The sequence below is a fragment of the Ovis canadensis genome, chromosome 20 (assembly GCF_042477335.2).
Source record: "Ovis canadensis isolate MfBH-ARS-UI-01 breed Bighorn chromosome 20, ARS-UI_OviCan_v2, whole genome shotgun sequence".
NCBI classification, from domain to species: domain Eukaryota; kingdom Metazoa; phylum Chordata; class Mammalia; order Artiodactyla; family Bovidae; genus Ovis; species Ovis canadensis.
Window position 1 is genome coordinate 28,275,322 of NC_091264.1, and position 16,361 is coordinate 28,291,682.

At 57.0% G+C, this 16,361-nt stretch overlaps 2 protein-coding genes and 1 long non-coding RNA gene across 5 annotated transcripts in view; 1 reads left to right on the forward strand and 2 right to left on the reverse strand.

Moving 5' to 3' along the window:
• Nucleotides 1-3: 3 nt before the first annotated feature.
• On the reverse strand, nt 4-6,947 carry KCNK16 (potassium two pore domain channel subfamily K member 16). Its single transcript, XM_069562623.1, has 5 exons — nt 6,379-6,947; nt 3,158-3,272; nt 1,870-2,036; nt 933-1,098; nt 4-610 (listed from the first exon to the last, which is right to left on the reverse strand). Exons 1-5 carry the CDS (start codon nt 6,589-6,591, stop codon nt 387-389), a joined length of 885 nt encoding a protein of 294 aa, XP_069418724.1. The 5' UTR covers nt 6,592-6,947; the 3' UTR covers nt 4-386.
• On the forward strand, nt 4,400-5,633 carry LOC138425040 (uncharacterized). Its single transcript, XR_011251069.1, has 2 exons — nt 4,400-4,512; nt 4,591-5,633. It is a non-coding gene; the product is annotated as an uncharacterized lncRNA (long non-coding RNA).
• A 7,779-nt stretch (nt 6,948-14,726) lies between the features above and the next one.
• Nucleotides 14,727-16,361, reverse strand: part of KIF6 (kinesin family member 6) — a 428,493-nt gene continuing 426,858 nt past the window's right edge. For all 3 annotated transcript variants that reach the window (XM_069562627.1, XM_069562629.1, XM_069562628.1), the window contains one exon: nt 14,727-15,791. In XM_069562627.1, coding sequence (XP_069418728.1) covers nt 15,656-15,791 — 136 coding nt within the window. In that variant the 3' untranslated portion in view covers nt 14,727-15,655. The remainder of the gene's footprint in view (nt 15,792-16,361) is intronic.

Genomic DNA, 16,361 nt, shown 5'->3' on the forward strand with positions numbered 1-16,361 from the left:
AACTTTTTGGGTCATTTTAATTTTTTTAATTTTTTGGCCATGCTGCACGGCATGTGGGATCTTAGTTCCCCAACCAGGGATCAAACCCACACCCATTGGAAGAGTGGAGCCTTAACCGCTGGACCACCAGGGATGTCCCTGCAGGTCACTTTTGAGGGAGGGGCTTGGGAATCACAGCACTCATCCGTCTCCCGTTCTGTCTCCTTTCTGTCACTTTCTTGGGCCCTCCTGTCTCCTTTCTCTCTCTGGAGAGCTCCTGAGACCAGTTCTGGCTGGGAAGTAAGTGGGCTGGCTGAGGAGGAGGTGTGGCAGGAAATCCAGGGGGCCTCTGGGGTGGACAAAGGATGCTGTGAGGGGCTTCTGCAGCCACGGTTTGGGGGCGGGGCTCATGCAGAGATGGGAATCTTCTGAGGTCTCGGGAGACCACTGGTCTCGGGGGCTCCCCCTTCCTTGAGACCAAGGCCTCTGCCGAGCAGCCAGAGCTGGGAGCACCGGTGCAGAAGCAGGGGGCCCAGTGGGAGGACCAGCGCCAGCCACGCCAGGCCCAGGAGGATCCAGATGGCTGCCAGACTCCGGTACACTGAGAGGTAATGCTTGCTGGGGTCTGTGCCTGGCAGGGAAGGGGGACACTATCAGTGTCAGTAGTCTGAGGGACAGCCACCCTCCAGGTTCCAAAAGGGTTCCCACCAGCCTCCCCCTAATAAGGATCAGCAAGCGAGGCCCCTGGGGCGGGGAAAGGGCGATGGGTTCCCGGACCAGTGACTTCTGAGGATGTTGTGAGAATTTGCAGCAGCCTCACAAAGTGTTTGTCTCCCTTGAATAACCAGGGGCTCTCTGGTCCTCAAGAATTACCCCCTTCCCCCTGCTGACATCCCCCCTACCCCGAATCCCAGTGGCCCCCACCCTGTGATCTGTGGCTGCCCCTTTCTCACCGACGACATAGTCCCCGAAGCCGATGGTGCTGAGGGTGATGAAGGCGAAGTAGAAGCCCTCGCTGAAGCTCCAGCCCTCCACGTGGCTGAAGACCATGGGCGGCAAGATGAGAATGAGCAGCGTCCCCAGTGCCAAGAAGAGGGCCAGGCCCAGGGTCTGCAGCAGCTGGAAGCGGAGGAGTCTCTGAGTCCTCTCGGAAGGCCCATGGTTATAAGCAGGGGAGGGGGTCTGGGGCGAGCTAGGAAATGGGCTGGGCCATAGTCAGGTCCTTAGCCTGCACCCCTGTGGGGCGGGGGTTGTATTTCTCGGTGTGTGGCATCTTGTCCAGGCCAGGGAAGAGCTGCTCAGCAGGATTGTTTCGGTGGGTCAAGTTGGAGATGCCTTTCAGCTTGGTGTCCATGTGTGCAGGACCCCGAGGACTTAGATATGGGACGGAAGAGGGTCCCTGAGCCGTCCCCAATCCTACACCTCTGCCTCTTTGCATAGCTTTGCAAGGGCCCAGATGACAGGGTGGGCACTGGGGGTGTTCAGCGTGGCATCGAGTTCTCTGATGATCATGGAGGTGTGTGCCCAGATAGATCCCCCTTTGAAGAAGGCCTAGCCGAGCCGCCAGCAGGTGGCCTCCAGCCATCTCTCTCAGGGTGTATTTCAGCCTGGCCCAAGGGCACACCTTGCCATGCCTGATTGAGGCCGGGGCAGAGTCCTGGCCACGTCAGCGCCCACTGTAGGGCAGCTTGTGCCACCGGCACCTGCCCAGCTCCTTGAGGGTGGGCTGAGGCTTTGTCCAGCCTGCGCCACAATTTCGCTCCTCCGTCCGCCTGGTCCTTTTCGTCCATGGTTGTCGACCCCTAACACCCTGCTAGCCAGATTCTGTCTGGGCGACGTAAGCGCAAAAGAGTCTGTCCCAGAGGGGGCTGTGGGGAGGGAGGACCTTACCTGGGAGCGTCTGGGCTGGTCCTCCCACCTCTCCAGCATGGTCAGGTGGGCACGCAGCCCTGTGCCCAGGTGGTTGAGGAAGCCCACGTTGAGCGGGATGCCCACCAGGGCATAGAAGACACAGAAGACCTGGCCTGCCTCTGTGCTGGGCGCCAGGTTCCCATATCCTGCAGGTGGGGGAGAAGGTGCAAATATGAGGAAGGGAGAATTCGGAATGGCCTCCCTGACAGACTCTAGCAGAGGCTGATTTCCCACCACCACAGGGAGGAGAGGTGCAAAGGGGAGAATGGGGCAGGGCCGAGAGAAAGCTCCTCTGTTCTCATGAACACTCTTCTCAACCTCTTCTAGAATGATCTTGATCGGTAAGTATCCTTTGAAGGCTCATCTCCAAAAACACCACCTCTAGGAAGCCCTCCTGACTGCCAGCCTCTTCCTGTTTACCAGGTGTGATTCCCCACAGTGCTTTGTGTCATTCCTATCTAGCTATTTAGTTTGCCCTGTGCTCCTATTTTTAGCGTGCTTATCTTATCCTTCGTTATTGGATCAGAAGCTCCTTGAGAGCCAAGCTTGGGTCTGATCCAAGCTCATACTCTGCTATCTCCACTCTATCCTTGGGTCTGACCCAAGCTCATGCTCTGCTACCTCCACTCCAACTGCTTTAATGTCACCTGAATTCAAGGACGGTGTGTGGAACTGAACTTAATCGAATGAATGGGGAGACCGGGCTCTGCAGGATGCAGGGGTTCCTTGTGGGAGGGGCGTGGGTTTTCTGGCCGAGGGAGTAGAGCAGACACTGTTGGCGCTCTGTCCCCTGGGAACACTGGGACAGCAGTTGCAGCTGAGTGGACAGCTCTTGGACACGCAGGGGACTCTCCACCCCAAGTCCCTACCTCTGTGTCTACCTGAGGGGTTCTTCTGGCCACAGGAGCGTGTTTGGTCTGGGGGCAGGTCTGAAATGCTGGAGAATTCATACATCCCGACTCAGTCCTCAACCAGCCAGGGCAGGAGTCGGTAGACAAATACGCCTGCTTCCTCCCCGCTTGGCTGGGCTCTCCTCGGCTTCTCAGAGGGTCCCCAGCACTGGTGAACCCAGTGGCCCTAACCAGTCCCCTGCTCATGATTGCAAACTCTGTTGCCCTTTCTCCTCTTCCTGTTTCACTCTCCCACTTCTCCTGCTTCCCAGAATCATCTCTGAGATAAACCACATCCTTGTCTCGGCCACTGCTTTTGGGGAACTCAAACTTCAGCGGGGGTACTGGGGGTAGGCTTCTCCATCCCAACGCTTTACCTATAGTGGTGACAACCGTGCCTGCAAAGAAGAAACTGCTGCCGAAGTCCCAGTTGCTGGGGTTGGTGGAGTTGCCCTTGGGGTTCACGCCCTTCACCCAGGCTTCCATGATGACCTGTGGAGCAGCAGGGGGTGGGAGGAAGAGGTTGCTGATAGCACCGGCTGGTGGCCAGCCTCCCCGCTGCGTTTCACCTAGTGAAGTTCTTAAGTCACATTCCCATTTCATGAAAGAGGAAACTAAGGCTCAGAGTGGCTGACTTGCCCAAGGTCGCTGAATTCCAAGCTCACTTCCTGCTTCGCTGGCCAAGGGCTGAGTGTGATGTGGGCTTTAAGTGTGGCTAGCGGAAGAGAGATGGCCCCAAGGGGACAGACAGTACTTATGGAGCCATCCAGGTGGGACATGTTGCCTATAGCCAAGAGGGTGAGACCCCAGGGGTTGCCAGGACAACGAGGTTGGATGTTCCTGAAAGGGTGTACTTGTGAACATGAGGTTTGGGACCACAGGAAAGCCATGGGGCTGCCCTCTCTGGGGGCTGATGGTGGACAGAGGACCTTGAGTTCTCTGAGCTTCCAGGTGAGCTGGCAGGCTTGCTCTCTGCCGCCCCCTGGTGAGTCCCAGGTGTATAGGAGAAATTCCATCAGAAGCCAGGGCAAAGGTCTTCTCTACGTGTGTGTGTTGGTGGTGTATATGTGAGGTGAGTTGTATACATGTGGTGTGTGCATGGGCGCCGTATGTTGCACGTGTGTGCATGCTGTTCTTTATAGAACTTGAACCCTGCAGACTCAAGCCTAAGCCACTCTGTCCCCCACCAAGCCCTCTAGGAGGTGGTCAGGACACCTGCCCCCATCTGCTCCCAAACCCCGCCCCTGTAGCCGTGAATTGTCCCAGGGTAGCCGCGCAGCCTGGCCACCTGGTAGAGCCCCAAAGGCCAGAGGGAGGTGGGGGGAGGGGAAAGCTCCGGCCTCCAGTGGCTGTGGGAACCGCTTCCCCGCTGGCTGCGTGAGCAAGCTCTGCCGGGGCTGGGGGTGACCCCTGTGAGGGCCAGGCCAGTCTGGATGTCGTGACCGGGGCTGTCTGCTTCTCCTCACTTTGGCAGAACTGGCCTCTTCTCATGTGAACCTTGGCCTCTTTCCCTTTCCCACACATCCAGAGAGGCCAGAACCGAACATTCCAGAACACGCCTGCTCCCCAGAGACCCTCGCCCATGGGAGCAGCGCTGCCCCTAGGAGCCGGCTGTCCCCTCCGCCAGTCTGGGGGTCTCCATCCTGCAAGGAGGGGCCGCAGTGCGGAGGGTGCTGGGGGTGGGGCTCCCAGTGCGGACTGTGCATTCTGCTCTAAGAATCCCCGTGCCCAGGTGAGAAAGGCAGGCTTGCACCCTGGGCAAGTTTCCTGATGGTGTCGGTCTTCAATACTGCTTTTGTTACTGTTTTAGCTCCGCTCCCCCTACTGTCATCTGAACAGTAGAGCAGGCCCTGCGTATCCAGGAGATTCACACCAGCGCGGTTCACGCCGGGGATACGGAGAGTATCTCTGGGGTTCCTGGAAGCAATCCCGCGCGGACACCGAGCGATGACTGTCACGTGCGTTCTTTGGGAATCTTACCTGGCATTCTTCTGCTTCTCACTTGGACATCCCCTGGCAAGTGAAGGTCCCTCCCAAGGAGGCTGAGGACCCCCGGGGAGGTCTGGGGGCCTTTCATCAGTGGCACCTCCCTCAGGATTGCAGTCAAGCCTGTGCCTTTAATTACATACCAGCTACCAGTCCTCCCCCTGCTCCCTCTGCAGCTCCAGGGATTGCTTCCAACCAGGAGCTGAGGGTGGAGGGTTTCCAGGGCCTCTGCCTTACTCCCCATCCTGAGCCCTTCTCAGCCCTGACTGGGGTGCTATGGTCCCAGCCCTGTGCTGCTGGGGAGTGAGGAAGTGAAACCTGAGGCCGGAAGCCCCTTTTCCTGGGAGAAAGGGCTTCTCACGACTCTGGAAAGTTCTCTGACCAGCCAGCCTACCTCTCATCTTCTAGGCCTGCTGTTCTTGGGGGTCCATCAGTGTGGCCTGAGGACTTGTTAACACACAGCCTGTTGCCCTGGCTGCCCCCTAGAGTTCCTGACTCAGGAGGTCTGGGGTGGGACCTGAAGGGTGGCCTTTGTAAGGAGCATCCACGTAAGGCTGATGCTGCTAGGCCAGGGCCCAGCCTTTGAGAGCTGCCCCCTGCACTTATGTTAAGCTGTGTGGCGAGGAGAAGCTGGCTTGGGTTCGAGTTCTGCTTCTGCCATTAACTATGCAGCTCTGGGCTGCATACCCCACCAGTCCCTGCCTGCAAATCTGAGAGAGTGGTGGCAATAGGTAATTATGAGGAAACACACAGAAAACACTGGGCCCCAGGGGATGGACCGGTACTGGTCTACCCCCCTCGTGATGGCCCTGCTCCCTGCTGTTTGGGGCACATTGTAAACACTCAGTAAAGAGCAGTCATTGTGATGAACCTGCATGCGGCTTGCTCCTTTGCGGTGGGCGTTGTGCCCCACTGGACCCCCTGGTCTCACCCTCCCCCACAACACCCTGGTTTTGGCTGGTTTCTGCGAGAGAGGGCACTGGGGCCCCAGAGTTTCTACAGAAGGGGTCCAAGCACGGGTGACCCATCTGTCACCAGAGATGCCCCGTCGGCACCAGAAGGGTGGGGCTCAGTCACCCTGGCTGTTGCTCATCAAGCCCAGGTCCCCGGCAGCTGGCGAGGTGGCTGCTCCTGACCTTCATCTGTGTCTCCCACCCACAGTGTGGTCAGCACCCCGGGGAGGGGGGAGGTGAGCTAGTGTGATGGTAGAGGAAGAAGCTGCCTGGAGCCGGGGAAGGGGAAGCGAGGAGTGTGGGGCAGAAGTGTGCACAGCGCTGGTAGCCCTGACCCACGGTTCACATTTATGCAGCAAGTGGCAGCCTAGAGCTTTCCATCAGCTCTCAAACGTCTGCGGCACATATAAGACTATTCTCCTCACCTAGAAGGGGACCAGAGAGGTTAAGTGGCTTCCCCAATGTCACACAGCAATCCAGTTATAGACCCCGGGGGCCAGACTCTGACCTCACGTCTCCCCTGGCTCTCTGTGCCCATCACGCTCAGCTTCCAATGGGGCCTCAGCCATCGGCGATGGCTCTGGACCTGCATTCTGCGACTCTCCCCCTCTCCCCTCCCCGTCACCAAACTCCATCCCACATCAGCCTCCCCCCTCCACCTGCACAAACTGCTCCACGGCCTGCTGGTCCAGGCAGGTGTAGTTCTCCAGGAAGCGCAGCTTCTCAAACTGGAACCGGTCCCTGGACTGAGACTCTGCCTGCTTCTCCAGCAGCTGGAAGATGGTGGCGCCGAGCAGCAGGTAGCAGATGTAGGCCAGGAGCAGGGGCAGCACCCGGCCGCCCCAGCGGCTGCACAGCCCGGCGCGGGGCATGGCGGGCCCAGGACTGTGCCAGGGCCGTGGGGGTGGCTGTGGAAACGGAGGCGGGAAGCACCCGGGGACCTGGTCCGGCCTCCTGCCTGCCTCACCCTCCCTGGCGGCACAGGTGTTCGGAGGCTGGGGAGTCTGTTTGAACAGTGCAGCTCAGCTTGGCTGCACTAAGTGCCCTGAGTGCAAACAGGACTGCCACCCCCCGCCCAGGCTTTTTTTTTTTTCCCCATGGAGAACAGCAGGTCAGCGGCAGGGACCCCTCAAAGAGAACTAATGGTTCTCCTGAGCACATCGTGTCCCACTTTTTGCCTCCAAGTTGGATGGGTGTTTGGGGACCAAATCGGATGCTCCGCTTCACTCTGTCCCGGCTCCCTTAGCAGCTCCCAGCTTCTCACCCATGACGGCTTCTGAGCCCCAGGCTTAGGAGCTGGGAAGAAATCAGAACGGGTGTGAATAAAACTTGCACTCAGTTGCCTTGGCTACAAAATGGGGCTGGAAGGATGGACCTGCCTCTTGGGGGAACCCATGGATGAGAGACCTGGGTGACAAATCAGGAGAAAGCAAACAGACAAATGACAGCCTGGATCAGGAAAAGTGTGAGGGTTGATGTTCCTAAGAAACCGGATGCATTTGCTTTAGAGTTTTTGCTGAAAATCCTCCTTGCTTGAAATCCTTAGCAGGTTCCCTTGGGAGGCTACGTCAGTGAGACGTAAGTGTGAGTAAAAAGACAGTAAAACAGAGTACCTCCCGGCCCGGAGGTGCTAGCAGTGGTTCACTCTGGGTGGGTGGAATTGAGGGTGTTTTCCTCTCTTTCTCTGTGCGCGCGTGTGTATTTGCAGCAGCTTTTTTTTTTTTTTTAATTTATAACTCACATGCTACCATTCACACACTTAAAGTATATAATTGAATGGTTTCTCTGTTCAAGAATACTCAAGAGGCCTGCAAGTATCCCAAGACCAATTTTTAGAATATTTTTAAAACCTCAGATCGGAACGTTGTACATTTTAGCTGTCACCCCTGTCCGTCCAGCCTGTCCCCTTGGCCTCTGGCAACAGTTAACTTGCTGTCTCAGGATTTCCCTAATCTGGACATGTTTAAAAATTTTTAAAAAGTGAAGTATAGTTGATTAACACCATAGTACCAATGTCTGCTGTACAGCAAAGTGACTCAGTTATACACATATATACATTTTAAAAAAATATTCTTTTCCCTTATAGTTTAATCACAGGATATCGAATGTATCAGTAGTTCAGTGCTATACAATAGGGCCTTGTTAGACAGCATTTCATTTAAATGCAGTCATACAATACATGGACTTTTGTGTCTGGCTTCTTCAATTAGCATAATGTTTTCAAGGTTTATCTGAAATGTAGCAAGTGTCACTACTCCACTCTTTATGGCTGAATAATATTTCATTCCATGGATATGTACCAACATTTTATGTATATTTATATATCCATTTATCAGTTGATAGATATTTGGCTGTTATGAATAATACTGCTATGAGTGTTCACGTACGAGTCTCTTTTAGTGGGATTGTAACTTTTCATTTAGTGTCCTTAAGAGTAGAATTGCTGGGTCACGTGATCACTCTATGTTTAATTATTTGAGGAACCACCAGACTGCTTTCCAAAGTAGCTGTGCCATTCTACATGCCCACCAGCAGTGTGCGAGGGTTGGCAGTATAATCTGCTTGAGTTCTCTGGTGTTTCCTGTAACGAGCTGTGCCCGCAGCGGACACGAGTTCCCGCGCTGATAGCTTTTCCCTCCTTGTCTGCGAACACAGCCCCACATTTGTATATGTCAGCTCCAGGCAGTGGAGCCCGGCTGATCTCACCCATCATGATAATCCTACTCCTCACTGTCTCAGGAACAAATAAACAATAAAGCCCTGCGAGGGTGCTTTATGTATGGGCAGTGAAGTAAGTGAAGACCCATAGGGGGTTAAACAAAGCACAGTAGCCCTGTCCTACCCCGGTTTCTGGGGAGCCCTGGGGGGTGAAGTGCCCCCAGTTAGTCCCCTGGAGGCAGGGAGGCTGGGCTATCATCGTCCCCACCCAGGCAGTCATCTGGCATTTCTGGCTCTGCAACTGCAGGCAAAATGGCTCCAGGAGCCTGTGGACAGTCCACCGAGGAGCCCCAGGTGCGGCCAGGCCATTAGGAGCAAACACGTGGAAGCGGAGGAGAGGGGCCCAGAGAAGAGGAGGGGATCAGGGGATCGCCTGCCCCTTGCACCCGCTTTCGGAGCTCCCTTGCAGCAGGGCCACGAGCCCCCCCACCCCCCACCCCGAGACCTGGTTCTGGCCAATCAGAGACAGCTGCGGAGGAGCAGGCTGAGGGTGATGCATCCAAACCAAGGGTGATCTGCCCTGAATGCATGGATGCTGGCCCCTGCTCAGTCATCCCGTGTCCTTGCGGGAAAGGTCACGGAGCATCGCAAAGATGCTCAGCTGATTCCTGCACACACCTATCTCTAGATTTAAACAGGTTTGAAACCTCAGCCTGATTTGTTTAAGCCACAGTTAGGGGTTATTACTTCTCAATGGTTAGATAAGTTCAAGCTTCAGTCGGGGCCCTGTCTGGGGGTGGCAGGTGCCTTCCTTGCAGTCCTGCTGGCTCTGGGTCCCTGAGGCCACCGGGGGGTCCACAGCCATCTCCTGTAAGGCCCTCCTCACACCCAGAGCTTTCCCAGACAGCACCATGCTGGGAGACCGGCTGGTCCTGGGGCAGAAGCAAGCATCTGAGTCACACATCTCGCCCTCGGTCCTGGCTCTAAGCTAGGGTTATGCTTACACACTTGCCAGGTGTGTGATAATCAAATCCCGTTTTATTGCCTAGGAGAAGCTCAGTATGTGAAGAGTTCTCCTTTACCATTTGGCTCGCCTGCTGCTGTCTGGGGACTCGGGCGGGTCTTAGCAACCTCTTCTGTGCGAATATCCTTGGTGAGTCTGGTCGTGGTCTGCAGGTGATGGTGATGGTTCTCAGGTGGAAGGAAAGGGAGGGGGAGATGGGCGAGCACGGTGGGGAGGGTAGTCTGTTGCAGATGGACAGGGCTCCCTCAGGGCCTGGACAGGAAGGATGCCAGGCGCCCTGTGGGCCAAGACCCCCACTCCTTTGGGGACCCCCTGTTGGGGCCTTGCCCCATTTCTCCCTGCTGCTGCTGTTTCCTCTCACAGGGCATTGTGTGTGTGTTGCTCAGTCGTGTCCGACTCTTTGTGGCCTCCTGGGCTGTACCCCGCCGGATCCTCTGTCCATGGGATTCTCCAGGCAAGAATACTGGAGCGGGTAGCCATTCCCTTCTCCGGGGGATCTTCCCGAACCAGGGATTGAACCCCGGACCCCTGCATTGCAGGCGGCTTCTTTACTGTCTGAGCCACCTGGCTGGAGTTTAAGACAGCCTTTCCCAGGAGCTCTTCTGGCTAAAGGGGGCCACAGAGCTAAAGGGTGGAGCCTTCATGGTGGGCTTGCCAGGAGCTCAGCTTGATCAGTCCCCGAGGCGCTCCCCACTCCAGGGCCAGTGCCTGCCCTGCCTCCGCTTCACGCACAGAACATGTGAGCCGAATGCCCTCTGTGTGCTGGCACCTGCCTTGGCTGCTCCCCTGCCTGGCTGTGGCCTAGGTTTAGGAGGGAAACTTCAGGCCTGCGGGGCCCTCCCCTGCCCATCAGACATGGTCCCTGCCTGCATGACACCTCCCAACGTGGGCGCCACTCCACTGGGAGTGATGGACGGACACAGGGCATGATTTATAATCCCTTTCAGGGAATTACTGCTGCTAATGGGCAGCGCCAATTTGTGCTTCCCCCAAGGTGGGAGGGCAAAATCAATTAATGGAGAGTCTAACGTGGCCAGGCCTGCTGGCAGAGTGTGGCCTGACATCCGGCAGTGATAAGGGACCTTCTGAGGCTGAACTAATAAGGAGATTGGAGGAAAAAAGAAGAAAAACAACTCTCCCCCCAACCCCGATCAATTTCAAGTACAGTGGCCAGAGGGTGCAGGGCAAACAGAGCAGCTGGATGTGGGCCTCTTTCCGTCTGAGCGAGCCTGGAGGGGAGGGCAGGCCAGCCCGCCCAGCCGCCGGCCAACATCGGTATTCACTCACAGAGTTGCTCTTGGGCGTGTACCTGCACAAACGAGAATGGTACATTCCGGACCAGAGCTCGGGGAGGGGCCGAGGCCCACCTGGCCCAGGTGCGGCCCCTGCAGGGGAAAGGGCAGGTGGAGAGCTCCGGTCTCAGGTCCTGCCACCCTAACGGTGCCCACCTACACGGTGGCGCATGGGGCCAGAGCCACAAGCCCGGGGTGTGGTTGTCTGGGCTCCTGGTGGTGACCCCCCGTGAAGGGTGTGGGAGGCAGGGCGTGTGGGTGTGAGTGCCCTGCTGGCCAGAGAGTCAGGGGAGGTCCCGCTGGGCTGTGTGGCCCCCGGGGGGTGGGGAAAGCCAAGGGGAAGGAGCCTGAAGACGGACAATCAGAAAAGCTCACCTGTTATTGATCTCGTTCAGAAGATTCCATTGTTTATTGGGGCAGTGGGATTCCTTTCTCATGAGAGATTTCCCTGAGCCCCCGTGTGTGGTGAGGTTGAGAGGGGGGCTCTAGTTGAAGTTGGGGGGACTCCCATTCTCATCAGCCGAGAGCATGATGCAAGAGCCCCCCTGCCGTGACTCTGAAATAGGTGTCCTTGCCTGAGTTGGGTTGACCTTGGAGCAGACTCTGAGACCAGATGTGCGTGGTTTATCTGGGAAGTGAGCCCAGGAAGGGATTCCAAGAAAGTGGGGAAGGTGGGCAGGGGAGGAACGTGGGCAGCCCTGCACATGTGATGGAGCAGGTGGCTGCTGTGGGCACCTGGGGGTCCACCTGTGGGGGCCCTGGGGGGCACCACCTGTGTAGGGCTCACTCAGAGCTGTCCCACGGGGTGGAAGGAGGGTGGGGTGCTTATCTCCCAACTCCCATCCCTACCAGCTGAGGGCTGACGGGGCGGCTGCCTCCTGCACTGCCAGCCTGCCCTGCACATAGGCGACTAGCGGGCTCACCTCTCCTGTTTCTCTTCTCTTGGGGCTCCAGGTCTTGCACTGCCTTTGGTCGCACGTCAGAAAACCCTTGTTTTATGTGTCTTGTCTAGTTCTCAGTCGCTTAGTGAGGAGGCTGAATCAGGTCTCTGTTGCTCTATCGTGGCCCAAAGTGCCAGCTCCATACATCCCACCCTCAAGCGCCTGCTTCCCTCCTAGCTCAGTCGGTATAGCCTCTGCCTGCAGTGCAGGAGACATGGGTTCAATCCTGCATCAGGAAGATCCCCTGGAGAAGGAAATGGCAGCCCGCTCCAGTATTCTTGCCTGGGGAATCCCATGGACAGAGGAGCCTGGCGGGCTACAGTCCATGGGGTCGCAAGAGTCGGGCGCGACTGAGTGGCTTTCACTACTCCTAGCACTGTTTCATTTCTTGGTTGTGCTGGGCCTTCGCCGCTGTGTGCGAGCTTTCTCCAGCTGCAGCGAGTGGGGGGCTACTCTTCCTTGCGGTGCTCGAGCTTCTCGTTGCGGTGCTTCTCTTGCGGCCGAGCACAGGTTCTAGGCATGGGCTTCGGTAGTTGTGGTGCGCGGACTTAGTTGCTCTGTGGCATGTGGGATCTTCGCAGAGCAGGGATTGAACCCATGGCCGCTGTGTTGGCAGGCGTTATCTTAACCACTGGACCGGCACGGAAACCCTCGAGTGCCTTTCGATAGGCAGCATAGAGGGAAGGAAACGAAAGAAACTCTGGGGCTGTTCACATACGATCTCTGGGTTTCAATTTCTGTGGCTCTCGCTACAGTTAATGCTTCGTAGCAAGTCACCCCCCGACCCTGCCAAGTCTCAGTGGCTAATGACAGCCAGCATTTATTCTCAAGAGTATGGGTCCTCAGGTCAGCCAAGGCTCAGCAGACCTGGGCCGCCTGATGGGCAATCCAGGCTCCAGTGCTGCAGGGCTCAAATCCAGGCTGTGGCCTGGGCCCAGGTCTGCTCGCTGCGTGTTCTGGGGTGTAGGCTCAAGGGGACAGCGCCTGCCCAGGACATGTTCTTGCCAAGCAGAGATCACCAGCCTGGCAAGAGGCGGGCCCAGCCAGGCCAGCACTTTTCACACCTCTGCTGTACCATAACTGCCAATGTCCCCACTAACCAAAGCAAGTCACAGGGCCGAGCCCAGACTGAAGGGGGAAGGAGGCATACTCTGCCCTGATGAGGCCATGGCCAAGGCTTTGGATGCCCGTTTCTGTTACTCAGCGCTTGAAGAATTAAGGCGGGTTATTCAGGCTACCACAGCTTCTCTACCTGCTTTCTAACCACCCCCCACCCCCCGCCCTTTCCAAGATCCGAGAAAGCCACATTCTAAGCCTCCCTCCTCCTAATACTTCCTGCCACGGGACTGGCACAGCCAGTTTGGTCCTATTAGGACCTGGGTGGGAAGTCACTGGCCAGGCCGCTTTCCGGAAGACGTTTTGGGAAAACTCTACATTTCCGCCTGGAGTGAACTCAGATACTCTGGACCTCTTCACGGCTCTCTGGAACCCGGTGCGGATTGCGGATGCCCGGTGTGGAAAGACCCTGCTGGAGGGTCTTTCCAGAACGTTTCCTCCGCTCTTCCCATTTGCAGGGCCCACAGGGCTGAGGGGAAGTTGCACCAGGGGAGTGGCCGTCCACGCCAGAGGCTAGCCTCTGTGGGGAGGGAGAGACTTCGGGGGCTGTCTGTGTTCCTCTCGTCTTTTCCTAGTCTTTTCCTCTCAAGCCTCAGCGACTGTTCTAGGAGGCGGGTTTGCGCTCTGCATGGGGCCATGTCACACATCCCTGTCAACGAGGCCTTCGGGTCTGGGAGGTAACTTCTGGGCAGGAGCATTACGGTCCACAGACGAACCAGCTCCAGAGGGCTGGGTACCAAGGTGTGCCGGGTACTCTGAGTCTGTTTCTGAGGGAGCCTGGCCCACTCCATGCCATCCTCGGGGCTCTTAAGAGAGAGAGTGAGAAAGAGAAAGAGCGTGTATGTGCCTTGCAGACTCCTGGGGAGGCTTCTAGAATCAGGCTGTGAGGGCAATTTGTGTCCCCCTCACTGGTTCCGTGGACTTACCCAAGGATTTGCCACATGCCACGTGGGTGCCAGAATGCCCAGTGGGCCCAGGGGAGGTCGTGGGGGCCCAAGAAGCAGGAGCATGGGCTCTGACTCTGCCACTCGTGAACTGAGGACACATTGCTGGGGACACAGTGACGAGCAGGACAAACAATCCCTTGTTGTGGAGCTTTTAGTCTTGGCGGTGGTGGGCTCTGAACACCATTAGAGAAGAAGCAAGTAGGGGATTCTCTGGCAGGCCAGTGATTAGGATGGCTTGCTCTCAATGCTGAGGACCTGGGTTCAAACCCTGGTTGGGGAACTAAGATCCCACAAGACGTGCACTGTGGCCAATAAAGGGGAAAGAAAAAAAAGCAAATAAAGATCTGAGATCTGTCAGGTAGTGATGAAGAGATAACAGAGTGATGGGATAGAGGGTGACCAGGGTGGGGGTGTCCCTCTGGTTGGGGTGATCAGGGAAAGCCGTCCGAGGAGGGGACCTCTGCCGCTAACTGGCTGTATACTTAACAACCAGGACCTCCCTTTCACTTCATTTTTCTTGTTTTAAAATAATTGTCTTCATTTATTCTTGGCTGTGCTGAGTCTGTTGCTACACGGACTTTCTCTAGTTGCCGGGAGCCGGGGCTCCTCTCGAGCGGCGGTGCTGGGGCTTCTCAGTGCAGCGGCGCCTCTTGTTCTGGGCACAGGGGCTTCCGCAGCTGCGCCTCTGGGCTCTAGAGCACAGGTTCAAGAGCTGTGGCTCCCGGTCGGCGTGGGGAATCTTCCTGGACCAGGGATGGAACCTGTCTCCTGCATTGGCAGGTGGATTCTTTACCACTGAGCCACCAGCGAAGCCTCCCCCGACCCCCGCCCTGCCCCGCTTCAGTTTTCTAATGTTACAAACAAGGGTGTGGGTCAGAGGAGCTCTGTCCGGCTTTGAAATGTAATCACCTAGCTTCTCTTGCACGATCCTGTTACCCAGACCTGAAAGGGTCGGGAGGGTGGGTGGGGAAACTGACTATGCCGTACTCTCTCTCTGCTCCCTCCCCAGGGCGACTCATGGGCCAGAGGTGACAGGGCAAGTGCTTTTATTCGGTTAGCTGCATTTCCAGGGTCCCTGCCCCCCCAGCCCCTCCCCCCCAACTCTTCACCCCCAATCCACCCCGCTGCAGCTGGCTTGAACCTACTGCCAGCGTCCTAAGGCGGGTGGCAGTCCCCCCAAGGGCCTCTAGGGGGCGGCCTACCCTCCACTGGCCCTGAGCCTGGAGTGCTGAGAGGGCTCCCTGAGACACGTTCCCCCGTGGGAGCGGGGAGAATTGGCCCAAACCCTGCCGAGCCCCGAGGCACGGGGTGAAGGTGAGGCCCAAGACACCTACACCGCCCCTCGCGGATCTCAGCAGAGCTCCCGGGAGCCGTCCACTGCCCTCCGGGTGCTGCTGCAGGGGCGGCTCCCTGGAGACGCAGCTGATTCAGGCGTCGCCGGTGGGTCATCTGGACCGTGAGATTGACGGCGCGGGGTCTGGCCTGGGAGGGCAGGGCTGGCCGTCCGGATGCCCTGCCGCTCTCCACTGCCTTGGCTTTGGTCTGACCTGCTGTGTGGCTGCCCCAGCCATTCCTGGGCGTCTCAGCCAGGGGCTGGGGCAGGGGAGTGGCGGGAAAATATTGGGTTGGTCGAGAAGTTCATTTGGAATTTTCCTGTAAGATGTTACAGAAAAACCCATGTGAGCTTTTTGGCCAACCCCATAGCTAAAGATAACTCATTTCCACCTCCTCCTACCAGTGTGAGCTTCCCGGCCACTGCGCTGGGATGGTACTGTTTCATGATCTCAAAGGCTTGTAGTTGTCTATGTGTAAGACCACAGCAAGGGTGAGCTAAAGCACTCATTCCACCCCTAGAACCCGGCACCGCCTGGCTGCCCACGGCTCCAGCACCCACAGCAAGGACAGCACCGTAAGCCTGGCCCCAGCCCCACTGGCAGCAAGCATCCAGGGCTCCATCCTTAAAGAAACACAGCCTCCCGACTGGGATCCAAGTCACCAATTGCTTCCAGCAGTCCACAGGTCGCTGCTGGAGCTGAGACCTTCGTCTGGAGTCCGTTCTTGCTGCCACAACACACCGGGGTGCTTACTGGAAACCTGAAAGGAGACGGTGGTCTCGGTTAGGCTCTGCTTGGGTCACGGACCTCTTGGATCACCCCCTGTGGCTATCAGGTGGCGCTCCACTCAGGGCCTTACTCCCAGGGAGCTGCATCTGCTCCCCAAATGCTGTAGGAAATGCCTGCCTGCTTTGCTCTTTGCAAAAGTCTCATCACCCCGAGCCAGGACCCACACTAATTTTCCAGCTCCGCGGTTTTCGCTGACACACCTGCTTCATTCTTGCAGATTTGCTCCTTGCTTTTTGCTCCAGGTATTCATTATGTTCCATGATGTTTAATCCTGACCATGTGGCCCCATCCTGTAGCTTTCCATGGCAGGGCATGGAGAAAGGGTTTTCTGGCCTAAGAAGCAAGACCCCTGGGTTCTAGCCAGGATGGTGTGACCTTGGGTAAAACATGCTTGTTCTCTGGGGCTCACTTTTCTCACTTCCAAATCGCTGGAGTAAACCAGGTACCTGGAAAAAGTAGCTAGTGTGGCTCCTTGCTTTGCAAATGTGGGGTCCACTGACCTGTGGCACAGGCATCTTCAGGAGCTTGTTAAGAGATGTAG